At 39.0% G+C, this 26329-nt stretch overlaps 5 protein-coding genes across 8 annotated transcripts; 3 read left to right on the plus strand and 2 right to left on the minus strand.

The window, feature by feature from the left end:
- Window positions 1–4120: 4120 nt before the first annotated feature.
- Window positions 4121–6053, minus strand: LOC141827700 (protein SHORT INTERNODES 1-like). Of its 2 annotated transcripts, none has more exons than XM_074715014.1 (2): window positions 5014–6053; window positions 4121–4849 (listed from the first exon to the last, which is right to left on the minus strand). In XM_074715014.1, the coding sequence occupies exons 1-2, from the start codon at window positions 5550–5552 to the stop codon at window positions 4273–4275; spliced, it is 1116 nt and encodes a 371-aa protein (XP_074571115.1). In that variant the 5' UTR covers window positions 5553–6053; the 3' UTR covers window positions 4121–4272. The 2 variants fall into 2 exon arrangements, with proteins under 2 accessions (XP_074571115.1, XP_074571116.1); XM_074715015.1 differs by having other exon boundaries at window positions 4333–4849; window positions 5018–6053.
- A 4552-nt stretch (window positions 6054–10605) lies between these two features.
- LOC141827593 (cold shock domain-containing protein 4-like) lies at window positions 10606–11575 on the plus strand. The gene has a single exon (XM_074714880.1). It carries the CDS (start codon window positions 10658–10660, stop codon window positions 11324–11326), a length of 669 nt encoding a protein of 222 aa, XP_074570981.1. The 5' UTR covers window positions 10606–10657; the 3' UTR covers window positions 11327–11575.
- Window positions 11576–13929: 2354 nt separating this feature from the next.
- On the plus strand, window positions 13930–17760 carry LOC141828241 (uncharacterized). Of its 2 annotated transcripts, XM_074715631.1 has the most exons (5): window positions 13932–14890; window positions 16546–16660; window positions 16740–16807; window positions 16896–16973; window positions 17501–17760. In XM_074715631.1, exons 1-4 carry the CDS (start codon window positions 14031–14033, stop codon window positions 16897–16899), a joined length of 1047 nt encoding a protein of 348 aa, XP_074571732.1. In that variant the 5' UTR covers window positions 13932–14030; the 3' UTR covers window positions 16900–16973; window positions 17501–17760. The 2 variants fall into 2 exon arrangements, with proteins under 2 accessions (XP_074571731.1, XP_074571732.1); XM_074715630.1 differs by lacking the exons at window positions 16896–16973; window positions 17501–17760 and having other exon boundaries at window positions 13930–14890; window positions 16740–16817.
- A 223-nt stretch (window positions 17761–17983) lies between these two features.
- On the minus strand, window positions 17984–23486 carry LOC141827819 (protein NUCLEAR FUSION DEFECTIVE 4-like). The gene is made up of 3 exons (XM_074715150.1): window positions 23151–23486; window positions 22174–23060; window positions 17984–18653 (listed from the first exon to the last, which is right to left on the minus strand). The coding sequence occupies exons 1-3, from the start codon at window positions 23484–23486 to the stop codon at window positions 18173–18175; spliced, it is 1704 nt and encodes a 567-aa protein (XP_074571251.1). The 3' UTR covers window positions 17984–18172.
- Window positions 23487–24402: 916 nt separating this feature from the next.
- On the plus strand, window positions 24403–26283 carry LOC141828222 (psbP domain-containing protein 1, chloroplastic). Of its 2 annotated transcripts, none has more exons than XM_074715603.1 (3): window positions 24403–24608; window positions 24785–25203; window positions 25955–26283. In XM_074715603.1, the coding sequence occupies exons 1-3, from the start codon at window positions 24443–24445 to the stop codon at window positions 26174–26176; spliced, it is 807 nt and encodes a 268-aa protein (XP_074571704.1). In that variant the 5' UTR covers window positions 24403–24442; the 3' UTR covers window positions 26177–26283. The 2 variants fall into 2 exon arrangements, with proteins under 2 accessions (XP_074571704.1, XP_074571705.1); XM_074715604.1 differs by having other exon boundaries at window positions 24474–24608; window positions 24792–25203.
- Window positions 26284–26329: the final 46 nt, after the last annotated feature.

Here is a 26329-nt window from a genome sequence, read left to right on the forward strand (position 1 = left end):
ACTCTTTCTCTCTCGGGTCGTCCTTGCTTTCACACAAAGCTAAAGTTTAACTTGCACCCACCAAAAATTAGATAGAAACAAACAAAACAAACGAAAGGGATAATGAAAACGAGACAACAAGTTGGCAACAACATTGCTTCCTTTTTGCTTCTCAAGTCTAGTTCTCTTTGTCGTCGAGTAAATGAAGCCTATGATAGCAACACATTATCTTCTTAATTATCTACTAAATCTATTATGTAATACTCACATCATTGTGTGTTATGGCATGGCTAATTATGAAAATATTTATTTTATTCTTTTAATTACTTATAAGATATTTTTTATTATAGAAAGTTAAGGATACTTAAGATATAATTTTATTAAAATTCTGTTGCAAAACATTTTCTCTAAAAAAATAAATAAAAGGTAGTTGAAGCATGCAAAATGGCATGGCCGACAAGTCAAATGATTTGATCCTTCGATGAACATGAACATTGTCCGACACACTCCATCAAGCTGGGCATGTCCCTTCCAAGACACCAACCACGGTTCAGTCCCGTGTCGGACGGTCCGACGGCTTCTGCTGTTTCCCGATCGGTCAATTCAAACTGTCAAAACGTGATCCCTGTTTCTTCCGCGACAGCTCGCGCCATGCATCGTACTGGCAGCTCAATCTTGGCGTCGCCGTGACGCATCATGCATTGAAAAAAATAAAAACAAGTCACAATTATACAAATAAAAAAGACATTTCTTTTATAAAAAATCAAAAGAATAATATTTTATCCCAAAACTTTTAATATTTAATATTATTGATAGCTACTATTCTTTACTTTCAATATTATTGGGTAAGTTACACCTAGCTGCGTTACACCTAGCTGCTACAATATATAAAATCTACTAAATAATTATTATAATTATTTTTAATTTTAATTAATTTAAAATAATTTTGATGAAGTTTAAATAATTTTAATCAAATTGATAAAAAAATATTTTTATATAATAATGTCCATAGTTTATGATTTAGGGTTTAAGGTTTTAAATTTTACGATTTAGATACAATTTTTGTAGTAGTTATCTATAGTTGTTATAATGTATAAAAGTTACTTAGTATATGAAATAATATGAAAAATTAATTATTTCACAATAATCAAAACTATTATACATAAATCACTATAATATCAAAATATTTTTTATCAACTTGATCGAAAATATTTAAACTTGTCTCTCGAGCTACGGTGTAATAGTAGGGCTTCGACGCAGTCTCTCAAGCATGTAAGGTTCGAAGTTTCAATAGCGGTGCACTATAGGATGAATTTCCTCTAGTGGAAGGTTGGGCCTAAGACAAATGGACTATTGGACTACCTTGCTGCGAGCACTTTTGGATTTATCTTTGTGATCGATGAGAAACTTTTATAGAATTGGATCAGTCATCTCAGGATTAGTCTATTCTAAGAGCTGGATACTTAATGCTAACTAAAAAATTATTTAAGCTTTATAAAATTCATTTTAAATTGATCAAAATTACTTTAAAAATAGTTATAGTTAAATCCTAAACCTTAAATTCTAAATTTTAAATACTATTATATCAAAATATTTTTATCAACCTAGTCAAAATTATTTAAATTTTATTAAAATAATTTTAAAAATCAATTAAAATCACTTAAAAATAGTTGTAGCAACTACTACAATAGGCAAAAACTACTACAACATGAATAGTATTATATTAAGTGTTAAATGTTGCAGTAACTTTTACCATTATAATAGTTAATCGTCATTGCCATAATAACATTAACGTAATGATATTCTCGGAATAAAATATCTGATAAGATGTCTTTTTAATATTTTTTAAAAAATAAATGCCCTTTTAATTTTTGCCAAGGCATGTCATCCCAAGCGCGTGACCCACCCAAGCGCGTGACCCACCAAAGCAGTTGTCAACCTATTTTTTTGTTATTTATTTTTTTATTGTTCGTTTAAAATATTCATGCTATTTAAAATTTTAATTTTAATTTTTTTATTACTTCTATGAATATTTTACCATTGCACACTCACCTTTAAACTCATGATAAGAGATACAAGTTAGGTCAATCCGTGGATGATTGTTAGATATTGAAAGTAAAATGATAAAAAAGAAGGAAAAAAAAGTTTGAAATTGCATAAGGAAGTTTTTAAGAGGGTTGAGTTGGAATTTGCCTCACCTTGAATTTTCAATTGAATGCCGAGGTGAGAGAATGCATGCAGTTGGAGGACAAAGGGAGCAAAGAAGATGGCAGGAAGGGACAAGGGCATCCGTATCCCCCTTGAAGGATCAGTGACACTCATTGTCCTCCAATTAATTCCCTTGCAGGACCCCCTCACCCTTTTTCATCATTTCAGCCAGTATTCCTCTGCAAACCCTGTTTACTTCCATGCAGCCACTGCACAAACAAACAAAATGAAGGAGCAAACAAAATGCCAAGATATAAAGATAATGGACAAGAAGAGCAAATGAATACATCATCCTTAAAGTTAAAACACCTTAACAATGCTTGTTTTCGCAATCACTTTAGCCTTCTATCCAGTTCAATACAATTCCTTCTATCTAGAAGAAGAAATATATACTAACAAAGAGTATTATTCAGGCTTGATGGCTTTTATTGCATGACATTGTCTCATCAAAGATTGCTGCAGAAACTACAAGACAGTATTTGGTGCTTTAATAGAGCAGGAATCTCAATTGCAGCCTCTGGTGTTCTATTTATAGACAAGAACACAGGAAGAAGAAAGAAGAAAAAGACTTTCTGATGCATTTCATTATCCAATAAGAGTTGAGTGCACAATGCCCACTTTTTATGAAACAGATAATTAAAAGATCGATGATGAAGTATGACTGGATTACAAGAACAACAACGCTATAAGAGAGGATCCTATTTCTTCGAGGCTGAGAACAAGGTTTGTAATGGAAATTAGGATAATGTCTGACCTTTGTCTTTTCTATAAAATGAAATTAAGAAACTAAATTAGGGTAAAAATTTTAAGTGATAGTTTTAAATTCTTTTTATATTTGTTAGCTTAAGTTTAGACCTTCTATTAATTAGGATAAATGGTATTTGTTTTTGATAAATAAAAGGGGATTAAATTCTATCAATCCCTAAATCATAATTGAGAAACCTCTACAATTCATGTCTACAATTGTGATTGATGCAACATCTCACTATATCATTCCAAATCTTTCAAACACCTCCATCTTTAGCATGTCTTGTTTCCTTAACCTCTATCAATATCGACCATGTATCGACATTATATATTATCTTATCTTAATTTTGTTTCCTTTATACCACATTACTCTAAATCATAAACCCTAAACTCTAAAAAGTGTATTGTTGTCCATAATACTCTAAGTGTCTTACACAAAAACTAAAAAGACATTTATCATATTATAGTTTTTACAGCAATTTTCTTGGAAATTAATAGATCCAAGAAAATTAGTTTTTTTCCTTTAAAAACTTATAGCCTATGAAGTAACCATGAATGCAAAAAAATATACATTAAGAATAATTCAGCTACTAGAAAAGACATAATATTTAGTTTAAATTTCATTTCTATAATCAAAAGTTGAAAATTTTGCATTGTAAGAGTGATCAGATTCAGTATGCAAAACATAAATTCACAGATTAAAGCATCATTTTCAAGGATATAATATTATACATCAATATGCAAGAGAAAGAAAAATAAATGAAATAATCATGATCAACACCGTTCATTCTTTTTAAATTTTTAATTCCAGTCTAGAAAAAAATATAAGCACTTAATTTTATTCTAACCAATTAACAATAGATGGAAGAAGAAGAAATGATACAATCATGCTCGACACTGTTCATTTTCTGAAGGAATAATAATGCAGTGACAAATAGAACAGAAAGAAGCTGCAGCCTTGGAAAAGAAATTGAATGCATAGTTTAATCTTTCTGCAGAACAAATATTATTGTTTATATGAATAAAGAAAGAAGAAGAAACTCACTAGGACTGTAGCTTCAACTCCCTCTTCTGCTTTAATTCCATGGAGATGCAGTTGCCAAACTTCGACATATGAACATCAAAACTATCATCTCAAGATAATATTTAGAAGCTAGGAACACAAAAAAAAACACAAATAAATAAATAATATGAGTAGTTATAAGAAAAATGAAATTTGAATTCAAGGTGTCAAGAAAGCATGCATTATATGCAGATCCTGCAAATCCCTTAAAACCTGGATTTTTCTTGGTAAGTGTAAAAAAATGACACCAAATTTAATGGCGATGAGACAGAGAATCATTTGGAGAGTGATCGATGGAGAAAGAGAGAAGTCAAATTTAAGTGATTATTCCGTGGATTACAGAATTGATGAGGTGCATAATAACATGGAGAACGAGATCGATGGACCTGCAATGTAATTACTGTCTCTAGTTCGATCGAAGAAGATGCGTGTGTCAAGGTCTGTGTTGGCGTGGGAAGAACGGCGTGCCGGCCATAAAAGCGCTCAGCGGCGCCGGATACGGGTCGAGCAGTTGGTCGACGGATGGTGCTGTCGCCGCCGCGTTGATGGCGGCGTCTCTGAGTGAGCCCGCAGCGGTGGGGGAGGAGGAGGAGCCGGTCTCGACTGGTTGGAGGTGATGATGGTGACGCGAGGAGGAAGAGGAACCGCCGCCGCCGCCGCCGCCATATATCTCCAATGCCTCCTCCGGGCCGTGATCGTAGAGCAGCCCCTTGAAAACGTGCCCGCCGATGCTTACAGCCGCCTGGTAAGCGTAGACGTCGTCCCCCTCGACCACGTGGCTCACCCGCACGCATCGGAACACCGCCGGCGCACTCACCTCCGCCGGGAAGCTCTCCTGTAGCTCTCCAGCTGCTGGTCAAGTCAACGAGAAGAGAAAAAAAAATCACGATAGTGAAGCGAGATACAGAAAACAGTGCTTTAGATTACAGCAGTGTTGATCGAACACGCTTGCATTAATGGCGGAGAGGGAGACGGAGATAGGTAGAAGTAGTAATAGTAGTCGGAAATTGTAGTACCAACCAAACGTGGATGCGGCTGCGATTGCAGTCGTGGGTTGCGTGCTCCCCGCCGCGAACTCCCGCTGGCGCTTGGCAGGCTCGGCGGCGTCGCAGCTAGTGGAGTCGGGGTGGTGATGGTGGTCCAGCTGTGGGGCGGCGGCGAGCTGCTGCTGGCGCTCGCGACGCTTGGCGGCAGGGACCCAGGTGCTCTTGACATGTGTTGAGCAGTCAAAGCCGCGGCTTTTGCAGCAGGTGCGGCAGCGGAGGTGGACGCAGTCCTTCTTCGCCTGGTTCCCGCAGTCCCGGCAGCTCACGCCGCCGAGCGGTTGCGCCTCGTCGGGGAAGACGATGGCACCGCCGGGGTAGATCTGGCCATGTTGCTGCCACAGCTCGAACCCTCGGGTCTCATACCCAGCGGCAGCGGCGTCCTCGCCCCGTCCGCCTCCGCGGGGTTCAAAAAGCAAGAAACCGCCTTCGGCAGTAGGCACTCCGCCACGCGGTGGCTGATGACCGCTCCCGGCGCCGCTGCCTCCTCCTCCCAGAAAAAACCCTGCCATAACTCTCTCTCCCCCCGCCTTAATTATATCTCTCCATCCCTCCGAGCGGCGAAGCGGAACGGTCGCCGTATGCTTTTCTTCAGCAGCTGCTGCTTTTTCTCCCCGGCAGCGTGCTGCAAGCGGCGGCGTTGCAGCAGGCGCAGGCACGCTGCCCGTCCCTTCTCTCTCTGTATATATATACACGCACACGGCTCCACTCCCCCTTCTCCTGCTTCTTTAATTCCTCCTCCTCCCTCGCTGGTCGCTTGCTAGCCGCGGCGCTCTTCTCTCCGCTTGTCTTGATATCCGAAAAGGAAACCAGTTTGGGGGAAGCGAAGGAAATCAGAGAGACGACAGATTCTGCTGCGACGCCGCCATGGCGACGGCTGTGGCAGCAGCCTCGATTACCGATCTATTGCTCCGCACCACCCCCTTCTTCTCTCCCTTCCAATTTCCTCTCTCTCCCTCCCCTTCTTTCCCTAATCCCTATACCTCCTTCCCTCCGCTCTCTCTCTCTCTCTCTCTCTCTCTCTGTAAGCGTGTTAGCTTTAGCGTGTGAGAGCAAGCATTATATTCTTTTCTTGTGCATTTTTTTACTATTTTACGTAATATTTTTCGTATTACTGTTGTAATGGAAGTTAGTGGTCACTAAAATTATCAATATTATTATTATTAAATGTTTGTTAAAATATTTATTTTATCAGGAGTATTTTAATGAATTTGATAAATCCAGGTGGTAAATAATGATGAGACTGCATTTTATTGGTCATAAATTTGGTAATTGAGGTGGACGCAAATCCCCGTATTTAACGAACTGCATCGTCTCCGGATCATAAATTTCCTTTAAAGGACGTGCACGTGTCCGCTGGCTGTTGTTGGTTGCGTACACGTAGGCCCGGCGCATGTGAAGGCCATTATAATTTTGTCTAATTATGGAATTAATTATGTTTAGTTTTTGTTAGGGTCTGTTTAGGGTTTACCACCGAGTGAATCCGTTGGAGACGAGGGGACTAGAGCTTTAGTTCAAAATTTTCTTCTTTATTTGCCCTAATAAAGTTGATTGTCTTTGGCGATTCTCCTCTCTTTTGATAAGCTATTGTTGATGGACGTGAGATGTAAACCTACATTACCTACCTATCAGTTTACTGCCTAAGTTTTAACGTCTTCTCACTTGATATTTTCCTCAACTTTGTTGTCGTAATTCATTTAATTTCATTCCTAATAGAGGTTTTTGATTCACATTTTAGTGACATAACTTTTTTACTATTATCTTCCTTCTAGAATAATTTTTTAAAATCTTTTATTTTATCATAAAAATATCTAGATATATTTAAGGGTAAAAATAAAAAGAGTGTCATTTTTATTATAATAGTCAAAAGGGCACTTTTCTTTCATTTATTATTAAAAAAGTGTCTTATCCATTGCTATGGATTTTATTTTTTGAAATTATCTTTATTTTTAGTGTTTTTATAGTAGCTAAGAGTTTTTAAGTTACATAATTATAGTATTTACGATTTAATAATTACTATACGATTCTAAGGTCTCATAACTGTTATAATATAAACATTTTAATTCTGATCAATACTAATAACACTTTATTTTAGTAGTTGTGCATAATCGTTACAATATGAATACTTTATCTCTTGTCAACTTAGTCAATATTTTACTGTAACAATATTTTAATTTTTATCGATACTAATAACATTATGATATAGCAATTATATATAACTATAACAATATGAATACTTTATCTTTAGTCCATATTGATTAATATTGGTCAACATTATATTATAGTAGATATAAATCATAATTGATATTTTATTTTGATCAACACCAATCAATATTGTGTTGTAGAAGTTACAGTCTCGTAGATGTTATAACTGTACAATTGTAGTAATTATAAAATCATAACTACTATTGGATTGTAGTTGCTACAACAACATTTAAAATAAGAATAATTTAAAAAATAAAATGTACAGTAGCAAAATAGATTATTCTTTTGATAATAAATAATAGAGTAGTATATTTTTACGATTATAATAAAAAAGATATTTTAAAATTTTTATCCTATATTTAATAGGATTTTTCTATATAAGTAATATATACCATTGGATTAAATTGATGCTAACTGTCTATTCAAAAATAGGATGTCCCTTAATTCTCTTCACTTGTAATTACCTTCAACCTTTAAAATACATCCTTAAAAATAATAAATATTATTTTCTTGCTAATCTCTCAACTACACTCTTAATCTATATTAGTTTCTTTTGTATGAATTTATAGTAAATTAGACTTAATAATTTTACAAGGATGAATTATTTAGCCAGATAAACTAGTGATACTGAAATTAAGTCTCAATGCCAAAATTATTAATTTATATTTTTATCTATTCACTACCTACTCGAAGCTTCAAGTTATTTTCATACCCCCAGGGGCAAGGTGCAACGATAGGCTATTAGTGGATTCTTTAGAATATCACAATTTAGTTTTTGACTAAACATGTATATTCTTTATTTGATGAAATAATTATAACAAGCAATATGCAATATGATTACCTGAATGGATCGAGCTAGCACCTAGTTGAGAGCGACATTATTACGATCACGTTTCTAATTCATAGATGGAGCATGATGCTCTACAACAATGGGTTAATTGTAAGTGATCTCAACATGGACACTTCCTGATGTACCTTGATAATCGGTAAAAACCCTCTCTGGGATAGGATTGATTGCCTTCTAAAATTTTAGATTATAAAAAATATATTTTCATGCACCTTATTCAATTCCATTTAAAATGCCATGAAATTTAAATGTAGAGCTTTCAAATATTTTTTTATTCTACTAGCTTCTATATTTATTTATATGCTGTTAAAAAAACAAATAAAACAAAAAAAAAAGTTAATGTCCGCCAATTGCCATACATGCATGCGCTTATTTGTCCGACATCATACATAATGAAAATAAATAGTTGACTTCGGGCATTTTTTGAGTTGCCAAAAAGGCATCCACGTGGCATGGACCCACCATTCTCCCATCACATGTAGCATGCGTCCATAATTTTTCTTTTTTTATTTTTATAATTAAATTATTCATCTTTTGCTATATATATATATATATATTTTAATTCTTCACTAGATTTGGCTGTACCCTTAGCTCTTGCAATCTATAATCATTACAAATGACGGAGAACTTTTCAAACTACCTCCAAACTTTTTATCTTTTTAGAAACCCCCTTATAATTTCACTATTATTATTATTATTATTACCCTTATTATTTTATGCCTCCCTCATTGCTTTGAGTGTCTAGCCTTGTTTTTAATCTCTTTTGCCACCACAACTTTGTCCTAGTTAGCTCTCTATCTTAGAACATCTCTAGTGGTAGGAGTTATTTAGGAGTTTTTGGTCTCTAGATGTCACATCAAAAGTAATTTTTTTTATTAATCTCTTTATTATAAAAAAATTTCTTAATAATTTTTTTAATCTCACTCTTTATTTATATTTTAGATAATGTATTTTATATTTATCCTAGATAATTTTAATTTTTTTTTAAATATAAAGAGCCCGTCCCACTACGAAGCTCCTTCTATTCAACAAGTCATCTACCTTGAGCTCTCCTTGTAGATGCTTTTATCTTACCCCTCATTTTCATCATTTTCATGTAGTAATTCAATTAAATAACTATTTTAAATACTTTATCTACTATTTAAAATCTACCTAAAATACAGTAGACGAGTGTAAAACTCACGAATAAAACTTGCACCCAAATGCAAACAAAATATAACCACTCCAATTCAATTTGTATTAATTAAATATGTATGCATAATTGAGTCAAATATGATTTTATGTTTACCTTTGGGCATAAGTTGAATCAGACTTAGGATAAGAATTTGAATTTTGATGAAATCGAACAATATCCTCCTCACAAATAATCATAATGCCGATAGTATAAAACTGTTAAATGGAGAATTCTATCTTTTTACCAGGAAAAAAAACACATCTCCAACATTATATATGACTTATCGAGAACTGAAAAAAAGAAGAAGATTTCATCGTACAGGGAATTGGTACGAATTAAAAAAGAAATCTTGATTCAATGAATTCTTGAGAATACCTCCTGCGTTAGAGCAAAAAGTCTTGAGGATTCTTTATTTTCCAAAAAAAAAAACACTCACTAAAACCCACTCGAGCATGAACAGAGGCCAAAAAGCAGAGTACTTGTCTGTAGATCCGCTATAATCAATGTTTATTATATTCCAAGCATACCATGCGAAATTTAGAATTACAGATTTTGTCGATGTGTTTAATTTATTTCTGATCCAGAACTACTGGAAGATCATCGGACGCAGGAAGTCGATCGCCATTCGCACCAGGCGCGGAGAATCGGCGAGCATCACCGGAAGCAGCATGGCCAGCAGTCCCAGCGTCCACACCATGCAGTACCTCAGTGGCTGCTCAAGCTCCGCCGAGTAGGACGCTGCCGGCGACGCCTCCCGCATCTGGTCGACGGCGCGGACGATGAGGAAGGAGTACGCGGCCGCGACTAAGAAGCCGAGGAAACGGAGGAGCGGCCGGTGTTGCTGCTGGGGCAGGCCGAGCCAGCCCGCAACCGGTGCGGCAGCATCGCCGTCCATCAATTTGAATGGATTAGAGAGGAGGAGAATGACGGAATACATAGCTGGAGAGAATGAGAATTAAGAGACGTGTTGCACAGTGTCTTGTTTATTTGGAAGCAAGACGACGATAGTTCCGATATTTTTTTGGTATAATAAAGAAGAGGTATAATAATGAAAATAAAATATGTGTTTTTTATTAATGAGACTTAGTAAATCGTGATAATAAAGACGGATAACAAATTATTAACTATTTTAAGTACTTTTTCACGGCCCATCAAAAAATTAAATTCAGCAAATTTTAAGTCATTAACATTAACGCGATACGCGATATTTAAGACGGCTCTTGCTCTTCCCCACAAACATGCCCATCCCATCTGACTGTCCATATTCTGCCTACCTTCGAGATCTATCGTCCGATTAAGAAGCCGAAATCCTCAAAAAGTATTAGAGGGACGCCTCAGCCTGGCTCTTTCTCACTCGTGTTAGGGTTTCGGCGAGGTCGACTAGGGCTTCCATGGCGCAGACGGGGAATCGATTGACAGGCTCGGTGAAGTGGTTCAGCGACGTCAAGGGATTCGGCTTCATCACCCCAGACGATGGCGGGGAGGACTGCTTCGTACACCAGTCCTCCATCAAGTCCCATGGATTTCGCACCCTCGCGGAGGGCCAGCTCGTCGAGTTCTTGATCTCCGAGGACGAAGGCGGCCGCGTCAAGGCTGTCGATGTCACAGGGCCCGACGGATCTGACATTCAGGGCGATACCAACGGCAGCGGCCGCAGGAATGGGTTCGGGGGCGGCCGCAGTGGCGGATCGCGCGGTGGCGGAGAAGGATATGGTGGTGGAGATTTCGGGTTCAACGTTGGCAGTAGGAGTGGCGGGGGTAGGAGTAGGGGTGGGGATGGATATGGCGGCGGCGGTGGCGCGTGCTACAACTGCGGCGAGGCTGGTCATATCGCTAGGGATTGCTACCAGGGAGGCGGTGGTGGAGGAGGCGGTGGTGGTAGAGGCGGCGGCGGTGCTTGCTATAACTGTGGTCAAACTGGCCATATGGCGAGGGATTGCTCCCGGAGCAGCGGAGGCGGTGGTGGAAGGTATGCTGGTGGAGGCGGCGGGGGTGATCGATCCTGCTACAACTGCGGCGATATGGGGCACTTCGCTAGGGAGTGCCCAGGCAAGAATTGATCAGGGATCTGTTTCTTGCTTCATCACCTTGCCATTTTGCTTGCCTGATACAATGGTTTCATAGTCTTCGTTCTGGGCTGGTATTTTGTTGCTCTGGGTTAATTCACCCCATTGCTACGTTTGCTCTTTTGCTGGTTTGATGAATTGCGTCTTATTTCGGGTTTTCACAGACAAAGTTTGGGCGATCTATACACTGCTTGTAGTTTTCATCCTTTTGTTTAAGATATATATACTTTACGCTTCCATTTATTGCTTGTGCTATTTCCTCATTATGATTTTGCTGATTCTATACCCTTTGGTCATCCTTCAGAACTGTTCTGTTAAACTATAGTTTAATCAATGTTCATGTTTATGTCTTTTAGCATATCTGAATGAATTTTGACATCCAATATTGATCACGTTGAAGTTGTATTAATTGGGGCAAAAGGTGAAGCAGTCACCTTAGCAGCTCCTCCAGGGCAGCCCCATACATTCTAAAAGGGGATAAATCACTGGGGGTATGCCTTAGCGCAGTGACCCTTTGCATGGGGGAGGTCAGGCATTTTCGCACCCGTTGGGAATTGACCCCAAGATGCTGTATTAATTGTAATAAGTTTTAATGGTAGTTCATGATTTTTTTCCCACTTACATTGTATTAGTCTTAATACAATTATGGTAGCAATGGATAAAGATGCTGAAGTGATGTCTTGTTCTTATGTGGTTGTTACAAAGAAGATTACTCATGGATGAGTTTGTAAAAAAGGTTCCTTTTTGGTTGGTGTCTACTTATTTATCACTTGTTTGGTGTAGGAGTCTTCTGAATACGTGGTTATGATGCATTATGCATAGTAATCAGCTTCTTTTCAACATACCCTTATCTTACACATAATAACCGGCATTTATGCTTCATTGCTTTAATGGATTATACTTGTTGTACTGCTTAAGATATTGATATTCTTGTGGCTTGATGGCTGAAGCAGCAGTGAAAGGCTTGGGTTATATGTTGATTGATTTTTCTTTTTTACTCTTCTTGCCTTGATTTTGGACATGAATTCATCCAGGTAGAATGACTACCATGTTCGTAAAAGGGATGTTATAATACAATTTTATGTGCTCTGTTTTTTTTACTTTTATATTTTCCATTTGTGATTTTAGACCTATGCTCAATGAAGTCTGCAACAACTACATTCTAGAGTCGAGATATGTATATCTTTATTTCTTATTTCCTTTGTCATTATTTTTGCATGGCATAAGTGTGAAACGTGTTTGAATAATCAAACTGCCTTTAGGGTTGTTCATTTTGGAATATTTTACTTTTTGTGTGCATTTGCCTTGTTATAATACATTTTACTTCTAGTCAAAGAAGATCCGTTAGTTATGCTGTTGAAGTCTAGTTTTAATCAATTTTGGTGTTCATGAGTTTTAGCAAATCTATATGAATTTTGATATGCAATATTAACCTGCCTGACGGTTGTATTAATCTAGTAAGTTTTCATGATTGCTTATGAAGATGTTTGTTGTGCTTTTAGCTTTGTTTTGGCGCAGGAATCTTCTGAAGGTTTGGTTGTAATGCTTTATCCGAAGTAATTGGCTTCTCTTAAACTTTGTTATTATTTATCATTCCATGATTTTTAGGTGTAAATTCCACTGCATCATCAGCCATCTTTGTTTTGTTCTATATGTTTATTAGTGTTTCGTTCTTTATCCTTTTGCTTGTCACAATTTTAGGCCAGTTCTTGTTTTCCTTTTATTCGTTTATATACCTCTTGTATTCTTGTCTGTTACTGAACGAAGAACTGATTAGTTAACTGATATCCTTCTCCCTCCTGGTTTTCTTCTAAGCATTTCTGTCTTATATTCCAAACTACATTTGATAATTTCGAAATTTAAATCCTTTCCGTATTCCATGCTTTTATTGAAATGCTGAAGAATTCAATTATAAAAATAAAATAGAGAAAGAAGTCATGATCTCTTGATATAATGGGACATTATGCCACCAGAGCCTACATTAGTGCGATGGTCTCTTTCCTTTGCTTATATAGATCAACATGCCTTTTTTAAGATTCTAATCAATTTTAGCGATAAACTTTTGCTTGTTTGTTTGCCCCTCGTTACGTACTGGATGCGACCTAATCTTGTCTTCTCTCCCAATAATATATATATTTTAACTTATTGCTGATAATTGAAATGGTAAAATATTTTTTAAAAATTGTTTTTTTTATATCTTCTACTTAGTTTTTTTTTCTTTCTAAATGCACTGCGACTCCGGCGAGGTAACGTTTCCTCCCATTCGCCAAACGTGTTGAAGTAGCGCTACTGTCTGGATAATAATTAAAAATCTTGTAAAATTCTGATGCAAAATTATATCATTGCTAGTAACATGGGCACGATAATGCACCAGCTGCCCGGTGTTTCTACCTCAAAGGTGTTAGGCCCTACGGCTGTGGGTCCTACTTGGACCGGAATAGAAACGAAGGTACGATTTTGCGGAGACAATGAATAGGTGAGAGAAGGATCTATGAGTTTAGCTGGCACCGAAGCTAAGAATATTCTTTGGCGCTCATCTTCTCCTCTTTCGCTTCTCTTCTGGTCGCCTCTGCTCTTCTACCGAATTTGAAAGACCAACCACCGACCTTGTATCTCTTCTGCTATAAATACCAATGTTTTCCTTCTCACTGCCTTGGAGCGCAAGCCAACGAGGAGGAGGAGATCGGAGGAGAAGGCCATGGCTGATCCTTGGTTCATCGCCTTCCTCTTCTTTGTCAGCGTCGTATTGCCTATCGTCGTCGTCTACTTCGCTTACAAGCACGACGAGCCGGTCGGCCCTCCGAGCTCCGAAGAGATCGGTAAGCCTCCTGTGCCTGCAACCGCCGTTCTTACTTCGTCGTCGCCGCCGCGATCGGATCGGCCGCGGAGGAGGCGGCGGACTAAGAACGACGAACCGGCGGCCGGCGATCTAGGGCTTCGGAAGCCAGTGCCTCCGACCGCTTCCGCCTCCGTCGCAGGCGCCGATCGACCGAGTAGGAGGAGACGGGGTGGCGCTAAGTCTCGAGGTGAGGCTAGCGCGTCTAGTGGTGTTCCCTCGCCACCCGATCTCGCTGGACAGAGGGCGATCATCCGAGAGATCATTGAGGTTGAACACCAGAAGGAAATCGCCGAGGGTAAAGTGGGTGTCCCTAGCTCTCGAGAACCTTCTGGAAGAAAAAAAGACTACAGGGTGGAGATTGGTAGAGGTAATGATGATTTGGTCAAGGATGAAATGGATGTGGAAAAAGAGGGCGAGATAGTTGTGGATCTGGATGAGGGAGATTTGGAAAGAAAGAGAGATGCTAGGGCATCGAGTGAGGAGACGAGAGAATCCTTGCTACACTGCGACGATGAGTGGGAAGGGATCGAGTTGAGCGATGTGGAGAAAGTGTTCAGAGTTGCTACCCAGTTTGTTGATGGAAAGAATGGCGCGGAAGCAGTGTCGAAACTGAGTAACGAGATGCAGATGCAGCTGTATGGACTTCGAAAGGTTGCGACCGAAGGTCCTTGCTATGAGACACAACCCATGGCTTTCAAGGTTTCTTCTCGCTCCAAATGGTATGTTTTTTACCGTCCTTTTTTAAGTCAAATAGTTGCACTTGACTTTATTTTCTGCTGAAGATCTACAAGCTTTTATGTTTGATTTCTGTGTGTGTTTTTTGCTTGCCTGTTGCCTTACCTCCAGCCTCATAGTAACGGGGACTTAGTAGAACTTTAATCTCTCACAGGGTGTGATCAATAGTCCAGCGAAGTTAGAAATTAACTGATTTCACAAAGTGATAACTCTACTGTGGTTTTAGAAAATGAAGATATGTTAGATTTTAGTGTGAGCATGGATGTTGTCATGCACAGTATGTGGAATCATCATCTCTGCGTTAAAGAATTTTCAGCAGCTAGGGAGTTCCTTTTTTGTTTGGCCTTCTGTTAGTTTTGATCATTTGAGCGTAACTTTGACAATTACTAGAACAATAATAAATGAAATTTATGAAATTGTAGCTTTGTTTAAGACGCTGGAAAAAACGAAGTCTAGACCGTGACTGAGGAAACCTTTATAATTGTTTGATTGGGTCAATATGAAACTCGCCTAATGAAAATATGTATCGAATCTATCACATTTATTCATCTTGTGTGATCATGTAGACAACTAAAGGTAGACCACAAATGCTGAAACCTTCGTCATTGTTTAATATGGTCAACATGAAACAGGTCAATGAATATCTGTATTGAATCTGTTAAATTTACTCATTTTGTTTGATCGTCTGTAGGCAACTATATTTTGGACAGCCATTTGTTTTGAAATAGCAAAACCAATCTGTTACTGTTCGGAATCAAATTTTGAGGTGCGAGAGGTGTCCATTCGTATATTGTTGTTAAATTAAATTAAATATTTTTAGGTATCCTCTCAACTCTAACTTTACTAAACCATCGAAATTTATAACAGCATATAAGGGACACCTCTAATTGTTAAAGCTCGCAATTAAAGATATTGGGTAATCTCGAATGCAAATGTGTTACTTCAAGTTAATAACTAATTATGTAATTATGATTTAATGAAAACTATTGAATATTGAAAAGTTATTTATTACCAAAAAATATTACTAAACACAAATATACTAGAGTCCGTTAAACTCTTATCCATGCCATGTTCTTTCTCTTAAATCTTAATCCATCTCAAAACCACTATCTAACTCATGTTGCTATTACAGGCATGTGTTTTTTTCTCAGCACTAGACCCCTTCCCGCTACTAAGATTATTTACATAACTTTTCCTGGACATTTTTCCATAGTCCTTTAAATCATTTGATTTTGCTGCCTGATTTCAGCTGATTTCTCCATGTTCCCCTCAGATTCTTTTGTCAATATTTTTGGGTTATATTCCATCAAAATTTTATTATTTCAAGAAGCTGTTTCAGATCAAAATCAGTCATGCTTGCAAACCGTGTTTAACTCAAGTGAATACCCGTTTTCCTTTTTAGAAATAATTTCATCCTATTCTAGTGGGCTTTCTTTCTCTTCTGCTTCCTTTCTTAAGGCTCGTGTTATCACACTCTCTCTTTCTCTTTTTCGTGGGTTTTGATTTCTTCTTAACAAAGACTGGATGCAAGATAGCTATTGCACTCTTCTAATTTTTGTTTCAGAATGTTGTTCATCTTTATTAGTTACCTGAATGCAAAAACATATGTAATGGAGGCTACCTTTCTTTGCTGCGCTAGGCATGCTTGGCAAAGATTGGGGAACATGAATCCAGAGGTTGCCATGGAATTGTACACTAGTCTTCTTTCTGAAAATGTTCCAGAATGGTTTGCAGAAAAATTATGGGCAACTAAAGTAAGCAACAAATGTTCTTTCATTCATTGTTTAGCGGCTATTGCTAATGCAATCTGCTTCATCATATGCTGGCTTGAAGATGGACTGCGTATCTGGAATGGATCAGCATGATCCAAAGGCTTCTTCTGATCTTAATATTGATACGTGGTATGGCTGATATACAAATTATTCCATTCAAAATGATTCCGATATCTGATGACATCGTTCCCCTCTTTTGGTTGCTCCGACTCTTCAGTTGATTGGTGGCATGACTAAAATTTTCACCTAAGGTGCCACTGGCAAAGTGGATAAAGGTCTCAAACTATCTGAAAAGGTACGTGCAGTAAATCCTTGATTTCAAATGTTCTTTGACCCTTGTTTACTAAACGCTTGAGAATTGTCTCTTCAGATTTTATGCTTTCATTTTACCGTGGTTTAGTCATTTACATGATAATTCAAGTGGAATTACACTTTTATAATTTTTCAGCACGAACTAGTTTGTCTCTCAAAATATGACCCACCATTTTGCAATGTTAAGGATTGTCCTACTTTCATTCAGTAGGATGGATGCTTATAGTCAGGGCAAATTTCCCGATCATTCGCTCCCTAACCGTATCTTCACGAAAACCTTTGCAATTCACTCACGAAATAGAACTCAGTTACAAACTAATAAAATACTTCAGTTTATGCATTTTGTATATCTGTCTTTGAACTTTGCCTATTAAATGACTAGATATAAAAGTAAAAACTTTTTCAGATGTGATATATAGTGATAAACCTTTTGCGTTGCCGGTTGGTCTCCAGTAATTGGGTTGCCTGTTCAGATCCATATTCACTTTCAACATTTGGTTGACTTTACAGGGCTGGAAGTTGCTGCCATTCAACCAGTTCTCACCCACACGAACAACATTCTGAAGCAAGGTTGCTGCATGGGTATCCCTATCAACTACTTTGATTTCTTAATGCACACGTGACAAAACATGCTTTTTTTCATATAGATACCCCCCACGAACTCTAATTTTATTATATATTTAGTTTTGAAACATGAATTTCTAAATTGTGTTTATATATAATATCTTTTAATATTTTAAAACAAATCTAGAACTATTCATTTAAATACACACCCCACGAATCCTAATTCTATCATATATTCATTTTAAACATGAATTTAGCAAAGGGTGATTTATTGTTTGAAAGTATATAAATATAAAATCTTTTTTTTCCGTTCATGAAAAGGACGACTTGATCCGTATAATAAGTATGGACAAAATAATTAAAAAGGTATCATTTTTTATTTTTATTCTTTCTGTTTTCTAAGAATGTTTCTACTATTTCGATTCTGCTTAATATGTTAGTGTACAATAATTGTTTTACGTATACATGTAATCGGTACAAATTTAATGAATGTTATCATGATAGGCTTCCTCTAATGAAAATGCATCCATTTCTTTACATCGTGGCAATTAAAAAGGCACAATAATATCATGAACAAAATAGAAAAAGGAATAAAATACCGTGAAAAAGAATAAAATATCAGTGGTTATCTGGTGCAGCAACTTTCGTGTTCCTTGCTCTCTTGTTCATATGGATCTTCCCGTAGAGCTGTTTGGTCCTGTACGCCAGCAGCACATCCAACCCGAACCCGACGAGGCATACTAAAGCCATCACCACGAACACCATTCGGTAACAGTGCGCCCCGACACAGGTGTTCCCTCCGCCCTCCGTGTTGGTGGCCTCAGCGTCATAGAGGATGCCAGCAAGCAGGCCAGAGAAGAGAAAGGAGCCAAGTGGGAGGTTGAGAATGAGGATGTTGTAGACGAGTCCGTAGTACTTAAGGCCGAAGAGTTCGGAAGCCGTCGGCACAGTGACGGCGAGACGAACACCGTAGCAAAAGCCGACGATTACAGAACCGATGAAGAGTGCGCCCGGCATACCTATGGCCATCACGACATAGCCGGCGGCCATTAATATTTGAGAGGCCGCGTTCCATACGGGTCTCGGTGTCGCGTGCTTCCTGAAAATTTATCAGATCCCAGTATATATATATAGCAAAATGTCTGTGAAACTGAGAAAATGGTTACTGATTAAACTTGGAGATTTTGTTTCGGTAAGGTAAACTAACTATTCCTAAAAGAAATCACATTTCCAATGAAGAAAAATCGTCCATCATACTAAGATTGAATTTAACTAAAAATGTCTTCATAAAACTTCACCTGATTCAAGGTTGCATTTGGAATTGAGATTCTTGATAATTACTGTTTCAATCTAACTTCATGAACCTTAATCCAAAATTGCAAATGGGATTTTACTCATATAGATAATTTGTATCACTTTCTCCCATCTCCCTCGTATCCTCATCCATCTAAGTAAATGGACCGTGTTAGTTTCATATCAAGTTTTATGCCATGTAATGGACAGATCCGAGGTAATCCCATCGTCCATATTTTCATAGCCTATGAATATCAACAACTGTTAAAACTTCTCTGTTATTCTATCAAAATATTTGTACTATCCAGGGTGGTTTATGATTTTTAATAGTTGCATAGTTTATATATTGACCCTCTAACTTTTCTGAACCATAAGCTTATCCGCCAAAAATATGGTCATGCGATATTGCGAACCATGTTTGAATATAAACATTTAATTGACCACAAGCTATGACCAGATGATAACGTACCATCGCAAGGCAGCTGAGAAATCACTTTCTTAGAATGACATTATGGAAACAATATGTTTTAAAAAAAATTTCAAAAAAGGTCTAAACCAAAGATCTGCTTCACCTAGAAAAATCGAGCCAAAACAAATTAAATTTTTTACTTTGATTTTATTTTCCAACTAAATCACCTCAGTTTACTTCGTATTAACTATTTGATTCAGATTTAATCATGTCAAGCGGACCGCATGTTTCTAGACTCGCATTACAAAAATTAAAAGGTAGATTGAGTTACCTAAGTAATCAGACCTTTTTCTACTGTTGTTGAAGACTTGAAGCCAGTTATATCCGACACAACAAGAATATAAAAAATTGGCCAATACTCCGATCCGATGAAATCCATACTGGCATCTCTAATATGGAAGAGAGGAGAGGGAGAACAGCAATAGCTAACAATATAAGACATTCAAAGGAACCAAAGAATGGGAGGAAAAAATCTAACAGAACTTATGAAGGGAGCTGCACAAAACTTTCTGCGTAACAGAGCACACATCAATCTGGGCCATTAATAAAAAATCGTTTCAGATTGATGTCCATTTGGTCCCTTTGATCGGACACCTCAGAGAGGGACGTGTAGAATTTTTTCTTGTGCAATCACCTCTATACACCTTTTATTCTAAAAACTTCCTGTTACTTCCATGTTGCTAAAATTCACTAACCATGCTAACACACATTGGATTTGTGCTAACACGTGCAACTGCACAGAATCCCAGTCAATTTGTTAAAACTGGATTGAACTGACACATGCAAGTGTACAAGTAATCAACAATTAATTTGTGAAAACTGGACCGGACTAAGACATGCAAGTGAGCATGTTTGAAAACGAGATCAGATAGTAGAAGATAGAAACTGAGAATATTAGGCTGGATGCTGTTTACATCCATAGGTCCATGGAGACAAGGAGACAATTAATGAAGGAAAGATCTGTAGAAAGACACGACGTTTCTACTGATTTGGAGGCATGTCCTGTACCGAAATGAGATGGAGGACATTATTCAATGGCCTTCTTTGCAGCTTGTACTGCAATAATCCAATTCGTACATATCAAGAGCACGAAAAAATGACTACTCGTGCAAAGGTGTCAACCAACCATGCAGGAGCCATACACGTGCTGCAGTCTGCAGGCACTTGATATGCCGATTTTTTCTAGGTCGTGTCTAATTGGGTCCAGTTGTATCCAGCATGAGCACAGGTCCTGGTGGACCATGCCTGGCTGGAAAAGAATCCTGCGCTCAGCACGTTCAAACAGTATACCGAGCACGGGCACAGGCGAACCGAGCCCGTGTCAACCCAAATATTAATTAAATACTCAATTATTTATATTAAATATATGTATAATATTTATAAATAATATTATTAATTTATAAATTAAAAAAAAACTAAACAGAGCATATGGCATTTGGACCTAAGCCGCAGGCGGTCCGCAATCCTGACGCCTGGCTCAAACTCTCGAAGTGTCTCAGGCTGAGAATGGTACAACTTAAGCCAGTCTGGACTGTGCTGGGCAATGTGGGAGGCCGGGCGGCTTGGAACAATTAGAACAAGGCTAAGCTAAATTATTATGCAGGAAATTGTTTTATTTGTTGTGAACTTTAGTTCATGACGAGCTAGAAGATGACAAAATATAAGGTAGTGCTAGATTGCAGAAATTATTTCAAATAATATGGAAGTCTCTAAGCTGAAATAAATTAAATCAAATACAACTGAAATTTTGTAGTACGATAGATGGGGAAATTCTGTTAAATACAATAAAACTTAAATTTCTACAGTATAATTTTAAGAAGAGTCAAATGATGACGTAAGGTTTATGCAATCTCACCGCATGATATTTTGAATTGTAAAAATGTACTAAGTGGGGATTCAATCACATTGTTGGCGACAAGAAAGTGAGTCATTGTTTATGTTCTGCCTTCTTCCATTGGTCAATGCCTAAGGTAAACTGCGAATAAGGACAAAATGTGTTCTTTGATATAAATGCGTCATGTGTAGTTGGCAATTTTCTGACTAATAGTTTAAGATGGTTAGTTGTCATAATTACTTATATTGTTCGTAAAAAAATTATCAGGAATAGAGAAGAAATAGTTTCCACACTACTAAAATATTTTTGCAAAGAAATATCCCGCCTGCTTGTATAGCTAAGCATGCTTAACCCGTAATATATATATGTTCATCTCAAACTTGTCAACTTATTTGACACACTATTCCGTAGATAAATACAAATAAATATTTCTTAGAATAACAAACGGAATAGCTTAAAAAGGTCTTCAGAAAATGACAATTACATAAAATTTATATTCTAAATTTATTTTAAACCAAATCTAGAAATAAGAACTGAGCACGAATTTACAAGGATCCCTTTGGAATTTAAAATTTTTATGGCCTATTTTTCAATGTAAAGAATTTGAACCTCGAAGGGATCCTTGTAAATTTCGTGCTCAGTTCTTATTTCTATATTTGGTTATAAAATGACCGAATTTTGTAGTACCAATTCTTTCTATCAAGAAGGGTGAACTAACATCCGGTTCCCAGTTTATCTAGTCCGGTTTGAAAACACTGGTTCTCCTAAATCCTAAAGTGTTAATTTGAGCCATGGAATTAATCCACTAGATAATTGACTTCACAGCTTATCGATATCATAATATCACTATTTGAATAAAATAAAATTGGCAATCAAATATTCCTACTCGATCAAAAAGACAAAAAAAAAAGCATAAACAAAAACGATAAGCTAAATCAGGAAATTACTTATTAATATGCAAAAACGATTAAATGAAACATACTGAAGAGAAGAAAGAATTGATCAAGTAATTAATATACGTACTTGATGAAGTATTCTGAGATACTTCCGGACGCGATCCGGCCGAAGAAACCCCAAATGCTCAACATAGAGACGAAGATGGAGACGTCCGTATAGCCCATGGCCGTACCCATCTGCCCCATGTTGTTCATCACCGCCATCCCTGTACCCACCCCGCATAGAAACGAAAAGAAGAGCACCCAAAAGTCGACCGTCTTCACCGCCTCCACTATCGTATGGTCCTCACCGATCTCCGGCCGCTGCCGCCTCCCCCTCTCAACTTTTTCCTTCACCACCACCTCTTCAGCCGCTGCACTATCACCACTGGTTTCACCGCTATTCGCCCCCTCTGCCTCCGTATTCTCTGCCTCTGCTGCCAGCAATGGTTCACTTACTCCTCCGTCCTCCACATCGGCTTCCCTGCACCCTCCCGATCTGCAAATCGCCTTCAGCGCTATGTGGATCGGCACCGCAACCGGCGCCGCCAGCAGGAGGAGCAACACCACCGCGAAGGCTCTGGACACGAGCGCCCCATGCTTACCTGTCAGATCAAAGATCAGCAGGTATACCGCGATGACCACTGCCATCGCGTTGATCACCGCGAAATACTGTGATCCGTCGCCGTCATCTTCCGCCGCCACGTCCTCCGGCGGCGACTCACGGAGGAAGAGCATCGCCATGGTGCAGACCGCCGCGGGGACGACTGCCAGCAGGAAGATGAACGAGGCGGGATCGCTGGAAAAGAGCGCGGAGCAGATGTCAGTGAAGATGGCGGTGCTGAGTCCCACGTAGCCCTTCAAAATGCCCGACACCGGCCCTCGATTCTGGCGGAAGTTGCGGATACAAGTGACGAGCACCGCCGTGTTCATCCAAGTCGTGCTGTTTCCGCCCATGCATAAGAAGATGCACATCTGCGAACAAGCAGAGGAAGGAATCACATAGCAAAGCGCTCTCGACATGTTCGACAAAATATTTCCCCGGAAATGTAGTAATGGCAGTACCTGCCAATAGGGGAGAGGGCGGATCGATTGGCGGACGACGAGCCACTGCGCGCCGTAGCCGACGAGGCCTTCAAGAGAACCGATGAGGAGGATGATCGGGGTGGGAAGACGGTCAGAGGCGAGACCGGCGACGATTCCGAAGGCCTTGCCGATGTCCTTGGCGACCGAGAGATTGTTGAGTTGGAGCTGGGTGATGTCCATGAGCGTCTTGAGGACGCCGGAGTAGTTTGAGAAGGTATAGTTGTTGCCGGAGATGCACTGCACCCACACCGCCGTGACGAGACCTAGCCACCGCCCCACCGACGTCCCCTTCCACTCCACGTTCCAGATCTCCATCGTCTTCTCTCTCCCTCTCTCTCACAGCGTGAAAGGATACTTATAGGTCAAGAAAGTGCGAAGGACCGATCGATGCTAAAGAAGCGAGTGAACGTGCGGATGAAGTTACCGGCGGAATCCGCAACGCGCCCACAAGGAGAAGCGGAATGTTCTGGGTAACTAGAGGGAAAGGTACAAGAACCAGCGAGTGACGAGATACCGCACCGCGATTTGGCACACGGGACCGAGGAAGCGAGGCAGTTACCAGAGACCGAAAGCTGCTGCGCCTCTTGTTTTAAATTATTTCGAATTCGATAGTTTCCTTTCATAGAAAAATATAGAAACAAACAACTTGCATCCGTTGCGCGTGGCAGTTAGTGGGCGTAGGTGTTAGCCATTACGCCTCTTGCCCAATTTTATTCCGATTTTCTGTTTTTAGAAAAATACATACAAATAAACTCTTAACATCCTTTCCAGACTGCGTCATTTTTTACCTTAAAAGGCAAGTCCTCCCTCGCTCACACCCTTGTTAGTTTCTAGGAAGGTAAGAGATTGCTCTTCCTTGCAGCAAAGCCAAGTTCACCTCTTCCTTATCAAATTGATGAACTCATGTTCAACCAAATGACGTTCGCTTGCTTGTGCATTATAAGCAAAAGTCTTAATGATGAAATTTTAGTTTCCGAATTTAATGTAATCTCGTATAAATTTGTAATCTAACATGGGGTAGATTAGGCTTGACCTCCACTGGTCGAGCCAAGTAGACCGACTCAGTCGAAGATTGGAGCAAGCACGATCCGAATGGACTGTGTTGGGTACGATCGAAACCTAGGTCAAGCACGATCTGTGGGCCGAACCCAACCTGCTCAAGATTGGTCCGTCGGCCTGTTCATAATGTGCAGGTTCTTATCCAGACCGGCAGACGAACCCGAAGCCTATCCATTAAGATCCCGCTTCTCCTCTCACTCCTGCTCTCGCCGATGGCCGCATCGATCGCCGTCGCGACGGGTTCGACCTCGCCGCCGCCTCCGCTCCCTCTCCGCCACCCGAGGCCCGCTGTTCCTCCCTCAACGGGCCCGAGGAGCGAGGCCGGTAGCCCTTCCCCTCCGCACCGACGCGTTCGCGCCGTCTCGTCGCCCATTGTCGGTTCGTCCCCCTTTCGATCAATTCCTCTCTAGATCTCTATGGATGCATCGCTGACGTTAAATGAAATGCATCGCGAACTTGGTCACTCGATTCGACATGCTTTGGCGATCGATCTGCGCCTGAAATTGATTTGTTTTCTATGCACCCCTTATTCATATCGACTAAAGTGTACACAGTTCCCAGGAGGAATGTCATGTCTGCTATGCTGTCAAGTTTCATATTCTCACAATTGGGATCGCGGGAGGATGCTTTAGCTCAGCCCTCAGTTGGATTCAGGGAGTACATAGATACTTTTGATGGCTATACATTTCTTTACCCAAAGAGTTGGATCCAAGTTCGAGGAGCTGGTGCCGATGTATTCTTCAGAGATCCTTTTGTTTTAGACGAAAATTTATCTGTCGAATTGTCTTCCCCATCGTCATCAAGGTACAAAAGTGTGGAAGATTTGGGGACACCAGATATTGCTGCCACAAAGGTTTTGAAGCAATACTTAACTGAATTCATGTCGACCCGACTAGGAGTCCGGCGAGAATCAAACATTTTATCTGCATCGTCAAGGATTGCCGACGACGGAAGGCTCTATTATCAAGTTGAGGTAAATTTTCTGACCTTCAGTGTATTTGTGGCAAATATAAGGAGTCAACAGATTTCATGTTGATAGTTTACATGAATGACAAATTTTATTCTAAGTCCTGTTGTGTTAAACTTACAAGAGATTACAAAATGTCTGCCAAACTCATCAGTTGGATTAGACCTCAGTTGGGAGAAGGTGCTAGATAATCTGAAATTAGGAAGAAAAAAACCACTAGGTTTTGCTTGGATCAGAGAAACTTACCAAAACAATTTAGTTTGGCTGAGGCTGGAGAATTGGGACAAAATTTTCACAAGGTTTGATTGAGTTGAACTAGCTTGGTCTTCCTTGTGGGTTGGGTTAAGATCACTTTTAGTTACCTTCAGTGTATTGCAGTCTAGCATTCCTCCATTTTAGTGTTCTTATCCAAAAACTTCACCATAGTGATTGGGTTGAAATGGCTGGCAGCACTGAAAAAGTTTCTAAGCATCAATTTGTACGCGGTTCATTTGGTCGACCTTTATCTCGCCTTTGATCATTGCTTCAATTTCATGGATCAGAGAAGGTGGCTACATTCTAACGAAATCACTCTTAGCTTTCGTAATATATTTCTCCCATCCTGTTCATGGTCCTCATACTTAGCTTGAGATTTTTCCAAAGCATTTCTCATTAACATTGAGTTGGCTGTGATGCAACTAACATTGTAAAGAGATCATTTTCAATTTCATATATATTCCTCTCAGATCCTCATACTTAGCTTGAGTTCTTGATGTAGGTAAACATTAAATCTTATGCAAGTTATAATGAGTTGGCTGTGATGCCACAAGATAGACAACAGCAGCTCGAATGGGACAGGCATTACTTGTCAGTTCTTGGCGTCGAGAACAACCGGTTGTATGAGTTGAGGCTGCAATCTCCCGAGAATGTGTTCGCGGAGGAGGAGAACGATCTCCGGCGAGTCATGGATTCCTTCAGAGTGGTCAAGGCTGTGATCTAGGCAATGAAGGCAGGTGCATGTGTTTCCTAGAGATGATCAAATCTCCTTATTTGTAAGATCACAAGTTTGAGAATTCAGTTTTGGAAGAAAGTCATCTTTTTTATCACTTATAAAATTTTCGTAATTGCATAATTAAACTGAATAAACGCAATT

The sequence above is a fragment of the Curcuma longa genome, chromosome 4 (assembly GCF_044706935.1).
Source record: "Curcuma longa cultivar G26 ecotype Majalengka, Jawa Barat chromosome 4, ITB_CL_G26_1.1, whole genome shotgun sequence".
NCBI lineage: Eukaryota > Viridiplantae > Streptophyta > Magnoliopsida > Zingiberales > Zingiberaceae > Curcuma > Curcuma longa.

Excerpts from the sequence above, each read along its gene's own strand:
- LOC141827700 (XM_074715014.1), bottom strand. The coding sequence starts at position 5,552 with ATGGCAGGGTTTTTTCTGGGAGGAGGAGGCAGCGGCGCCGGGAGCGGT. Across the intron at positions 4,850-5,013 it reads GCCGCATCCACGTTTGGTTG|CAGCTGGAGAGCTACAGGAG; the intron begins GTACTACAATTT and ends TGACTTGACCAG.
- LOC141827593 (XM_074714880.1), top strand. The coding sequence starts at position 10,658 with ATGGCGCAGACGGGGAATCGATTGACAGGCTCGGTGAAGTGGTTCAGC.
- LOC141828241 (XM_074715630.1), top strand. The coding sequence starts at position 14,031 with ATGGCTGATCCTTGGTTCATCGCCTTCCTCTTCTTTGTCAGCGTCGTA. Across the intron at positions 14,891-16,545 it reads GTTTCTTCTCGCTCCAAATG|GCATGCTTGGCAAAGATTGG; the intron begins GTATGTTTTTTA and ends TTGCTGCGCTAG. Across the intron at positions 16,661-16,739 it reads AAAAATTATGGGCAACTAAA|ATGGACTGCGTATCTGGAAT; the intron begins GTAAGCAACAAA and ends GCTGGCTTGAAG.
- LOC141827819 (XM_074715150.1), bottom strand. The coding sequence starts at position 23,486 with ATGGAGATCTGGAACGTGGAGTGGAAGGGGACGTCGGTGGGGCGGTGG. Across the intron at positions 23,061-23,150 it reads GCCCTCTCCCCTATTGGCAG|ATGTGCATCTTCTTATGCAT; the intron begins GTACTGCCATTA and ends GCTTGTTCGCAG. Across the intron at positions 18,654-22,173 it reads ATCTCAGAATACTTCATCAA|GAAGCACGCGACACCGAGAC; the intron begins GTACGTATATTA and ends ATAAATTTTCAG.
- LOC141828222 (XM_074715603.1), top strand. The coding sequence starts at position 24,443 with ATGGCCGCATCGATCGCCGTCGCGACGGGTTCGACCTCGCCGCCGCCT. Across the intron at positions 24,609-24,784 it reads CGTCTCGTCGCCCATTGTCG|TTCCCAGGAGGAATGTCATG; the intron begins GTTCGTCCCCCT and ends AAGTGTACACAG. Across the intron at positions 25,204-25,954 it reads GGCTCTATTATCAAGTTGAG|GTAAACATTAAATCTTATGC; the intron begins GTAAATTTTCTG and ends TTCTTGATGTAG.